The 11,480-nt window shown below is 45.7% G+C and overlaps 1 protein-coding gene across 2 annotated transcripts in view; it reads right to left on the bottom strand.

The window, feature by feature from the left end:
* Window positions 1-7,294, bottom strand: part of LOC122556870 (M-phase inducer phosphatase 1-B-like) — a 46,656-nt gene extending 39,362 nt beyond the window's left edge. For both annotated transcript variants that reach the window (XM_087995503.1, XM_087995504.1), the window contains exons 1-2: window positions 5,692-7,294; window positions 2,821-3,008 (exon numbers count right to left, since the gene is read on the bottom strand). In XM_087995503.1, the coding sequence (XP_087851629.1) occupies window positions 2,821-2,999 (179 nt within the window). In that variant the 5' untranslated portion in view covers window positions 3,000-3,008; window positions 5,692-7,294. The remainder of the gene's footprint in view (window positions 1-2,820; window positions 3,009-5,691) is intronic.
* Between the last annotated feature and the right edge of the window lie 4,186 nt (window positions 7,295-11,480).

Here is an 11,480-nt window from a genome sequence, read left to right as displayed (position 1 = left end):
GAGCAGGTCACAGAGGTTGTAGCCTCTTTTCCAAGCCACTCTTGGCTATACATTCTCTAGCCTTCCTCTTAAAACATACTCTTCACCTATCACTTCTTACCAGTCTCCATGTCCTGAAGCAGCAGAAAAGATTACCAGCTGACAAACATTCCAAACAGCTCCAGTAGGATTCCACAAAACTTGGAACTTCTGAGGAAGGGTCAGTGGACCTGAAAAGTTGACTCTGATTTCTCTCCTCAGATGCTGCCTGACCTGCTGTGCTTTTCCAGCACCACTCTGATCTAAACTCTGGTTTCCAGCAGCTGCAGTCCTCACTTTGGCCGAGTTCCACAAAACATAAGCCAACCCCAAATCAACACTAAAGTAATAAATGTCGCTCAGAATGTGTCAGAGACCTTTGGACTGGATCCCAATTGAATCTTCCATTTTCTCGCAATGACACTCCTCAATCATGATTTAATATTAAGCGACACACTTCCTGAGCATTTGCTGTAAAATAAACAGTCTTCCCGTTCAGTGGAGGGTTTCCACCAGGGACATAACATTTCTTTGTCAGCTTTTGTTCATTATCAACGTCCCAGAGGGCTTTTAACAGCTGGGCAGTATTGAAGCTCACTCATGACTGTCTTTGCCTTCAGGAAACCCAATTACATGGTTAAAATCAAATTACCCAAACTTGGGATGGCTGTTTATTATTTATCTCAAAACAATCTCCCTGACAGTCAACTGCAAGAACTTTCCTCTTCAACATCACCCTTATGCTAATAAATCACTGCATCCTGATTTGGTCTTGAGCTGCTATCATAGAGAAAGTGATGGTCACTACCACCAGGGGACCATAGACTGCTCTCTCATTACAGAGAGTAAGTTTGACCCAACCTCGAGTCACCAAACCTCAGGCAAGGGGAGAGTTTGAAAAGGGCAGGGACTCCAAGATTATCTCGGCCAGTGCAGGAAGGGAACCCACGCTGTTGGCATCACCTTCTAAACTCAAAAACCAACTATCCGGCCAACCGAGCTACAAGATGCCAAAACAGAAATTGCTGGAAAAGCTCAGCAGGTCTGGCAGCATCCGAGGAGAGAAAGGAGTCAACGTTTCAGGTCCACAGACCCTTCCTCAGAAGTTTGAGGAAGGGTCACTGGATCCAAAAGGTAAACTGATTTCTTTCCACAGATGCTGCCAGACCTGCTGGGTTTTTCCAGCAATAGCGGGTTTTGTTACTGATTTACAGCACCTGCAGTTCTTTCGGTTTTTATTGAGCTACAAGACAATTGCTCCCAATAGCTCTTCGAAAGCTTCAAGAGCTGTTGTGATTGTTCTAACAATGGAATCAAACAAGGTTAGCTGCATCTAGTACAAAAACACAATTTGCATTTATTTAATCATTGAAACATTAGATGATGGTTGATCATCCACCTCGCACCATTGCCCTGTATCCCCATGTCTTGCGAGGTCTTTAAAATTCAGTAATCTGTCAATTTCTGTCTTGAATCTAATCGATGGTGAACTTCTATAGCGCTCATTCCAAAGATGTAAAACTTTCCAAGTGATGAATTTTATCACCTGCCCCACCCCATTCGTTCTGCATCCACGGTGTCAAGCCCTTGAAGAACATTCTAAGTTTTGGTAGGATCACCCCTAAACCCTGAAGAAGTCAATCCCAGTTGGTGCAATCTCTGTGGGACAGCCTCACCGTCACAGGAATCGGTTTGGTCAAACTTCACTGCACTCCCTCCACCACAAACACCTTCCTTCCTTCAGCAGCAACTCGCATCTACAACCCCATTTCCCCAAAACATGACAGGAAGAGCACTTTGACACCAGGCAGGAGAAGAAAGATTAAGGGAAGTGAAATTCATGGGGTAGGTCAGAGAGGGCGCGAGAGAGAGAGAGAGAGAGAGAGAGAGAGAGGGAGAGAGAGGGAGAGGATCCACAGAAGTCAAAACCAAAAGGAACTTTAACAGCTTAATATGCTTGTGTTACAGATCCATCGCCAATTCAGTCCATATTACTTGCTCCCAACTAGATCCTGTTAAATTAACTATCCGATTGCCGTAGCAACATCACCAGCAAAACACTGTAATCACCCTGCTGACCCCAGTCTTCACACCAGTCACACAAACAGCTCTGGCAGGAAAAGTTCAAAAGAATAAGCTACAAGATTGCACAAAGCAAGCCTGTTTATTCAATTCATATCCTGGACCTGCCCAACTCAGCTGGCTGGAGCCTGGGCAGACTTGAGCGAGATAGCATTTGGCTCCTCATTTCCTAAGTCTTTGTGAACCAAGGCACAAAGGAGCTTTAAAACTGTAATCTTTCCCTACCACTTAATGGGAGGGCAATGGGCTAGCGCTATTGTGGTTAGACTGTTAATCCAGAGACCCTAGTAATGTTCTGGGAACCCAGGTTCAAATCCTGCCATGTCGGATGGTGGAATTTGAATTCAATAAAAATCAGTAATTAAGAGTCTGATGATGACCTTCAATCCACTGTTAAATGTTGGAAAAACACATCTGGGTCACTAAGGGAACTGCCATCCTTAGTTGGTCTGGGCCTACATGTGACTCCAGACCCACAGCAACGTGGCTGGCTTTTAACTGCCCCCTGGGCAAATAGGGATGGGCAATAAATGTTGGGCCTGGCAAGCGACACCCTCATCCTATGAATAAAAAAATCTTTCCTGATGAAGGGTTTTTGCCCGAAACGTTGATTCTCCAGTTCCTTGGATGCTGCCTGACCTGCCACGCTTTTCCAGCACCACACTCACGACTGCCAAGATGACACAAAGAAGAAGTAGCTCTCTCACTGCCTTTGCTTACCCATCAGAGGAGCTAAGGTTACTCGTGTTGACTGTGCAACTGGGGGAGGTCGTAGGCACAGGGGAGAAGGGCATAGAGGTGTCCTGGATCACAGACAGCAACTTCCTGGAACCCAGTCGGAAACTCGGACAGAAGTCAGGACTGAGAGCCATGGAAACATCTTCACACTCATCCATCATTACAATCACCTGAGAAAGAAATCAAACAAAGAAAGAAGGCTACGTTACATTAGCTTCAGCTGTACAAGGTCAGATTCACCCAGAGGTGGAAAAGCTTTAATACCATCAATAGGATTTTTAAAAAACCCTGTGAAGGAAAAAGGACCACCTGGAAATGAAAGCTTGAATACTGTTGAACTATAACAAACTGGTATGATTGGGGAAAGTTTAGCAGTTTGTGCAAACAAATGCAAGACAATGCTTCAGAACAATATCCCTGCAGCAACACTAACTCTGGGAAAGGCAAAGTGAGGCTCTAGGATTTTTGCTCCATTCTCCTCAAAGAAAGATTCATCCGCAAAGTTGGACCACAGGCTGACAGGACTCACTTCCCTTAAAGAGAGTTGCTCTGTAAAACATTCAAGCAGCATTCAATGATGTCCATTACAACAGAGGAAAGGTCAGTCAATACAACCAACTGGAGGTAGACATAATTCAGGACAAAGTGATGGTGTATTTTTAGTAATGTAGGAATTTTCTCATCTCATTTGGAAATGAAATTTCCGCATTGGAAAGAAATCTGTGCCGAAAGGAACTTCGTGATAGAAAATAGGAATAAGCCATTCAGCCCTTCCAAACTTGCTCCCTCATTACAGAGAGTAAGTTCGACCCAAGAGTCAACAAACCTCAGGCAAGGGGAGAGTTTGAAAAGGGCAGGGACTCGAAGATTATCTCGGCCAGTGCAGGAAGGGAACCCACGCTGTTGGCATCACCTAAACTCAAAAACCAACTATCCGGCCAACCGAGCTACAAGATGCCAAAACAGAAATTGCTGGATAAGCTCAGCAGGTCTGGCAGCATGAGGAGAGAAGTGAGTCAACATTTCAAGTCCACAGACCCTGGTATCATGGTTGATCATCTATCTCAATATCCTGTTCCTGCTTGCTCTCCATACCCTTGAGCATTCAAGAACACTACCTTACTCCTTGAAAACATGGAATGTTTTTGGTCTCGACTGCTTTCTGTCAAAGAGAATTCCACAGGCTCTCACTCTCCAGGTAAAGAAATTTCTCATCGTGATCCTATCTGATCAACCACGTATTCCTGGACAGTGATCCCTGGTTCTGGACTATCTGGTCATCAGCAGCATCCTGCCTGTACTTATCCTGTTGGAATTTATATAGGTTTGTGTGTAACCATGCCTCCTCCCCCCCACCCCCCCCCCTGCTAAACTCCAGTGAATATAGAGCTAACTAATTCAGTCTGTAAGTCAGTCCTGCCATCCCAGGAATCAGTCTTCACTCACTCCCCTAACGCCAGGACATCTCCCCTCAGATAAGGAGACCAATACTCCACGTCTCACCAATGCCCTATACAGTTAGGCATCTCTGCTCCTGTACTCAAATCCTCTCACCATGAAGACCAACATTCCATTTACCTTCTTCACCGCCTGCTGTACCGACACATTTACTTTCAGCAATACTCAGATATTGTTTCACCTCCCTCTTTCCCAACCGATTACCATTCAGATCATAGTCAGCATTTTTTTCTCCAAAGTGGATACCCCAACATTTACCTACATTCTACTTCATCAGTCATCCAATTCAGCCTCTCCAAATCACACGGAAATGATGAGTTATTCCGAATGAATGAGGGCAGCTGATGGCTCTTCCTGACCTTTTGTGGATTCTGCTATGGGCTGTTGGTTTCACTTATCCGGGTACCTACATGGACAGCAGCCAATTGCTGCTCTACAGTTGAAACACTGGTGGTTGCAATTAAGTGCAAGTCTAAAGATGACTAGTTGTTTATCCATCTTGTACATCATTTGTAAACGCAGCATGAAAGTCCTGAACATCCCCAAACGAAGGACACACACACGTCCAACTCATACATGTCAGATATCCTAAATTAATCTAGTCCCATTTGCTAGAGTTTGGCCCACATCCCTCCAAACCCTTCCTATTCATATGCCCATCCAGATGCCTTTTAAATGTTGTTATTGTACCAGCCCCCACCACTTCCTCTGGCAGCTCATTCCACACACGCACCACCCTCTGCATGAAAACATTGCCCCTTAGGTCTCTTAAGCCTTTCCCCTCTCACCCTAAACCTATGCCCTCTAGTTTTAAACTCCCCTACCCTATGGAAAAGACTTGGGCTATTCACCCTATCTGTGCCCCTCATGATTTTATAAACTTGTACAAGTTCACCCCCCCCTCAATCTCCAACACTCCAGGAAAAACAGCCCCAGTCTATTCAGCCTCTCCCTGTAGCTCAAACCCTCCAACCCTGGTAACATCCTTGTAAATCTTTTCTGAACCCTTTCAAGTTTCACAACATCCTTCTTATAACAGGGAGGCCAGAACTGAATGCAGTATTCCAAAAGTGGTCTAACCATCATGTAGGGCCACAATATGACCTCCCAACTCCTATACTCAATGCCCTGACCAATAAAGGAAAGCATACCAAACACCTCCTTCACTATCCTATTTACTTGCAACTGCACCTTCAAGTATCTGTGAACCTGCACTCCAAGGTTGATAGACTACTTTATAAAAGTCGTGTGCTACTGACAACGTAAGTAACTTAATTTAAAGTGCAATTAACAGATAGTGGTCACAAAGCATTAGATATTGAGCATTAGTTTATTTTACAGCACATTAAAACCAAAGTTATGTAAACATTGGCTTTTCCCTGTGTGATCACTTACCCCTTCAGATGTTTGAAGTAGAGCTCTGAAGTTTCAACACTCTACAGAGATCCAGGGATTCCTTGTTGGCTCTGACTAGTCACAAAAATGATACAGTTCCCACTAAACTATAATTGACCAAAGCCAAGAAGAGATGGCAAATCCTGGAATATACACAGGGTAATTCCCCGTTTGTTCGAATAGCACTATCCAGCACCTGATGAAGAGTTTGGTAAACCTGTTTCCACCGATCTACTACCAAACAGGGTGGAGTGTGTTTTCTTTCCACCTTTAGGAATGGGTATAAGCAACAAGTTTCATTTATATTTTCTCTCAATTCATAGCACAGAAGATCTTCACCTCTTCCTTTCCAAGGGTCAGTGCCAGATCACAATTTCTGTCATTCCTTCTCCTATACTCACAGCCTGAAGCAAGTAAACAGGGCCCTTTCTCTTCCTTGGTAGAAGTTAACAGGGTCTCCAGTCTGTCTCTGCCCATGTACAGTATAGGGGTTTCTCTCCCTCACAGTAGAAAAAGTGTGGTCCTGGTATGTGTGTCTCTCTCTCTCTCTCTCTCACTCACACACACATACAGCCAACATACAGGGTCTAGTCTTTCTAGCTCTCTCCCACTCCCAATATAGAATGTCTACGCTTCCTTTCTTGTTCTCCGTTCGAGCATACAGGGCCTAACCTTCCCCTCTCTTTCACTCCCTGTACAGAATCTAATCTCCTCTCGGTCTCGCTCTCACACACTCATGGATCGAATCTGTCTTCCTTTCTCTCATTCCCGCAGCATTGACAATCTAGTTGCCTTTCTCCAGGTATACAGGGTCTCGTTTTATCCTTTCACACGGCATACAGGATCCAGTCATTTTCTCTTCCTTACTCTCTCAATTCCAGACTGCATCGACTCTCACTTTCAGTACAAGAGCCCAAATCTCTCTCTTTCTCTCGCACTACACAGGACCCAATCTCTCAGTTTCACCCCAATTCTAAGCCTACAGGCTTCAGTCTCTCTCTTTCCTTCTCACTCTATTTCCCGGTTTATAAAGCCCAAACTCTCTTTCTTTCGCATTCTGTCCTGATTAAGCAAGGGCATACAGGATCTGGTCTCACACTCTGCATAAATTACAGTTATACACGTGTCATCACTCACCCCAACCTTTTCTCTCTCTCTCTCTCTCTCTCTAGGAAACCTTAAAGACAGGCTCAGTCAAATCCCTCTCACTCACTCCAATTCAGAGTCGAGATCTCTCTACTGTCGCTCCCAGCAGGGAACAGAAAACTCTGAACTGACTGACTGATTGATTTTGTCTGTCTTTCTCTACCGCTAACTCCCAGTACAGGGGATCTACTCTCTTTCACTCCTATCTCTCTCTCTCCCCAGCACAGGGACCTTTTCTCTACCTTTCTCTCTCTCTCTCTCTCTCTCTCTCACTCACACACACTCTCTCTCTCTCTCGCCCCAGCACAGGGGTCTTTTCTCTCTCTTTCACTCTCTCTTTCACTCACTCACTCACTCTCTCTCTCTCGCCCGCCCCAGCACAGGGACCTTTTCTCTCTATCTTTCTCTCTCTCCTAGTACAGGGGATCCTCTAACTCCCAACACAGAGTCCTTTTCTCTGCCATTCTCCGCTAACACGAATATACAGTGTCTCAGTCCTCCCCTTCAACAGAGATTCAGGCGGCCTTTCCCCAACCCTCCATCCGGACCTGCTAGCCCTCTCTGTGCTGCGCCGGCTCCTCTACTTCCGCCTCCGAGGGGATTTTAAATCTGCCGCTCTGACTCCGTTACATTCTCAGCCAATGGCGGCTCGGCCTTTGGGCTCAGCCAATCACAGCGCGCCTCCACCGGCGCTGCCGGCCCGCCTCCCATTCTCCTTGTTTGGTCCGCTGCCGGGCGGACCGGGCGGTCTGATTGGATGGGGAGTCTGTCAATCTACGCCCAGGTCGTTGGGAGGTGCGCTGGGTCCAAGCGCCCGTCCCTAACATTGCACAGGAGGTGAGTTTGGTGTCTCCCTGTGCCAGCCTCTCCATACCCTGTCCTGTTGGAATATCTGGTGTTGCAGGGCTGAAAACAAACATGCCATGGTGTGTTTGAACTAGAAGGGCACAGACTGGAATGGTTACAATACAGAGGAGGTACCACCAATCCAGAATCTGGTTTCCAGCCTCTGCAGTCATTGTTTTTACCTAGTTGATTTTAACCCTACTGCGAATCCTCTTGCAAGGATGCCTGCCTTGAGGAAGTTTTCCTCCTCACTCTACAAGAATCTCAGGGAGTCCCTCTCCCACTGCAACTCCACGCTTCAGGCTCTCTGTCTGTATTCCTGATGAAGGGCTTTTGCCCGAAACGTCGATTTTACTGCCCCTCGGATGCTGCCTGAACTGCTGTGCTCTTCCAGCACCACTAATCCACAATACAGAGGAGGACATTCGGCCCATCCATACAGTGTGGCAGCAGGCCATTCAGCCCAACAAGTCCACACTGACTCTCTGAGGAGCATCCCACCCAGATTCAACCGCCTATCCTGACCCTGCATTTCCCATGGCCAATCCACCTAGCCGCATATCCCTGGACACTATAGGAGAATTTCCCATGGCCATGCATAACTTGCATATCTTTGGACTGTGGGAGGAAACCAGAGCACCCAGAGGAAACCCATGCAGACAGAGGGAGAATATACAAACTCCAAACAGACAGTCACCGGAGGCTGGAATCAAACCCGGGTCCCTGGCACTTTGACACAGCAGTGCTAACCACTGAGCCACTGTGCCGTCCCATTGTGAATCCACTTTGAAAGCTTCACAACTGATACAAACCCTGTCTTTTCCCCATACCAAAATATTTTCGGTAATTAGATTCCCTTCTGAATCAACTTCACTCCACCCCCCACCCTTCCCTCATCCCCCATATATCCCAGATCCTGCCAGAACTGCACAGGGATTTTCTCATTGTTACGTTTGGGTTCCTTCGCCATACATGTTATATCAGCAATTTCTGCTTCCTGAAAATTTAACCAATAAAATTAGTTTCTCCCAATCTATTAAGACAACTGTATTAATGAGGCAGAAAACTCGGAAAGGCATCATGCTGTAAGGTTGAGTGAAATAAGGGTTGATGGGAAGGGTGAGAGCAGTAACAAATTAAAAATACTATACATGAATGCACGAAGCATTAGACATAAGATGGATGAGCTTGAGGCTCTTTTGGAAATTGGCAGATACGATATTGTGGGGATAACTGAGACGTGGCTTCAAGTGGACAGGGCCTGGGAAATGAATATTCAAGGCTACACGTGCTATCGTAAGGACAGACTGACGGGCAGAGGGGGTGGGGTGGCCTTGTTGGTAAGGGAGGATATTCAGTCCCTTGCGCGGGGGGACCTAGAGTCAGGGGATGTAGAGTCAGTGTGGATAGAGCTGCGAAATACTAAGGGTAAAAAGACCCTCTTAGGAGTCATCTACAGGCCCCCAAACAATAGTCTGGATGTCGGATGTAAGTTAAATCAGGAGCTGAAATTGGCCTGTCGCAAAGATGTCACTACAGTTGTTATGGGGGATTTTAACATGCAGGTAGACTGGGAGAATCAGGATGGTATTGGGCCACAAGAAAGAGACTTTGTGGAGTGCCTCAGAGATGGATTCTTAGAGCAGCTGGTGCTGGAGCCGACCAAGGAGAAGGCAATTCTGGATCTGGTATTGTGTAATGAACCAGAATTGGTCAGAGACCTCGAAGTGAAGGAGCCATTCGGAAGTAGTGACCATAATACAATAAGCTTCAATCTGCAATTTGAGAGGGAGAGGGTACAGTCGGAAGTGACAGTACTTCTGTTGAATAAAGGGAATTATGGAGCTATGAGGGAGGAGCTGGCCAAAGTTCAATGGTGCAATACCTTAGCAGGGATAACAGTGGAGGAACAATGGCGGATATTTCTGTGTATAATGCAGAAGTTGCTGGATCAGTTCATTCCAAAAAGGAAGAGAGATCCTAGGAGGAGGCATGGACGGCCGTGGCTGACGAGGGAAGTTAAGAAACATATAAAGTTAAAAGAGAAAAAGTATAACATAGCTAAGATAAGTGGGAAAACTGAGGACTGGGAAGCTTTTAAAGAGCAACAGAGGATTACTAAGAAGGAAATACGCAGAGGAAAACTGAGGTACGAAGGTAAACTGGCCAACAATATTAAGGAGGATAATAAAAGCTTTTTTAGGTATGTGCAAGGCAAAAAAATGGCTAGGACAAAAATTGGGCCCTTGAAGACAGAAACAGGGGAATATATTACTAGGAACAAAGAAATGGCAGAGGAATTAAATGGGTACTTCAGATCTGTGTTCACTGGGGAAGACACAAGCAATCTCCCTGAGGTAACAGTGGCTAAAGGACCTGAACTTAAGGGAATTTATATTTGCCAGGATTTGGTGTTGGAGAGACTGTTAGGTCTGAAGGTTGATAAGTCTCCGGGGCCTGATGGTCTGCATCCCAGGGTACTGAAGGATGTGGCTCGGGAAATCTCCCAGTCTACCTGCATGTTGGTGATTATTTTCCAGAGTTCAATAGATTCGGGGTCGGTTCCTGAGGATTGGAGGGTGGCTAATGTTATACCACTTTTTAAGAAAGGTGGGAGAGAGAAAGCAGGTAATTATAGCCCAGTTAGTCTGACCTCAGTGGTGGGAAAGATGCTGGAGTCTATTATAAAGGATGAAATTACTGCACACCTGGATAGTAGTAACAGGATAGGACAGAGTCAGCATGGATTTATGAAGGGGAAATCATGCTTGACTAATCTTCTTGAATTTTTTGAGGATGTAACTATGAAGTTGGACGAGGGAAATCCAGTAGATGTAGTGTACCTGGATTTTCAGAAAGCTTTTGATAAAGTCCCACACAGGAGGTTAGTGAGTAAAATTAGGGTGCATGGTATTGGGGGCAAAGTACTAGATTGGATTGAAAATTGGTTGGCTGATAGGAAACAAAGGGTAGTGATAAACGGCTCCATTTCGGAATGCCAGGCAGTGACCAGTGGGGTACCGCAGGGATCCGTGCTGGGACCACAGCTTTTTACAATATATGTTAATGATATAGAAGATGGTATCAGCAATAACATTAGCAAATTTGCTGATGATACAAAGCTGGGTGGCAGGGTGAAAAGTGATGAGGATGTTAGGAGATTACAGGGTGACCTGGACAAGTTAGGGGAGTGGGCAGATGCATGGCAGATGCAGTTTAATGTGGATAAATGTATGGTTATCCACTTTGGTAGCAAGAACAGGAAGGCAGACTACTACCTCAATGAAATCCATTTATGTGAAGAGGCAGTACAGAGAGATTTGGGTGTTCTTGTACACCAGTCAATGAAGGCAAGCATGCAGGTACAGCAGGTAGTGAAGAAGGCTAATAGCATGCTGGCCTTCATAACAAGAGGAATTGAGTATAGAAACAAAGAGGTGCTTCTGCAGCTGTACAGGGCCCTGGCGAGACCACACCTGGAGTACTGTGTGCAGTTCTGGTCTCCAAATTTGAGAAAAGACATTCTGGCTATGGAGGGAGTGCAGCGTAGGTTCACGAGGTCAATTCCTGGAATGGCAGGATTACCTTACACTGAAAGACTGAAGCGACTGGGCTTGTATACCCTTGAGTTTCGAAGATTGAGAGGGGATCTGATTGAGACGTATAAGATTATGAAAGGTTTGCACACTCTGGCAGTAGGAAACATATTTCCACTGATGGGTGAGTGCCGAACCAGAGGACACAGCTTAAAAATACGGGGTAGACCATTTAGGACAGAGCTCAGGAGAAACGTCTTC

The sequence above is a fragment of the Chiloscyllium plagiosum genome, unplaced genomic scaffold (genome assembly GCF_037043375.1).
Source record: "Chiloscyllium plagiosum isolate Xiang-an unplaced genomic scaffold, Cpla_swu_hap1 HiC_scaffold_16, whole genome shotgun sequence".
Lineage (NCBI taxonomy): Eukaryota > Metazoa > Chordata > Chondrichthyes > Orectolobiformes > Hemiscylliidae > Chiloscyllium > Chiloscyllium plagiosum.
Note: the sequence above shows the minus strand (reverse complement) of the source record. Positions and strands in the feature narration are given on the sequence as shown.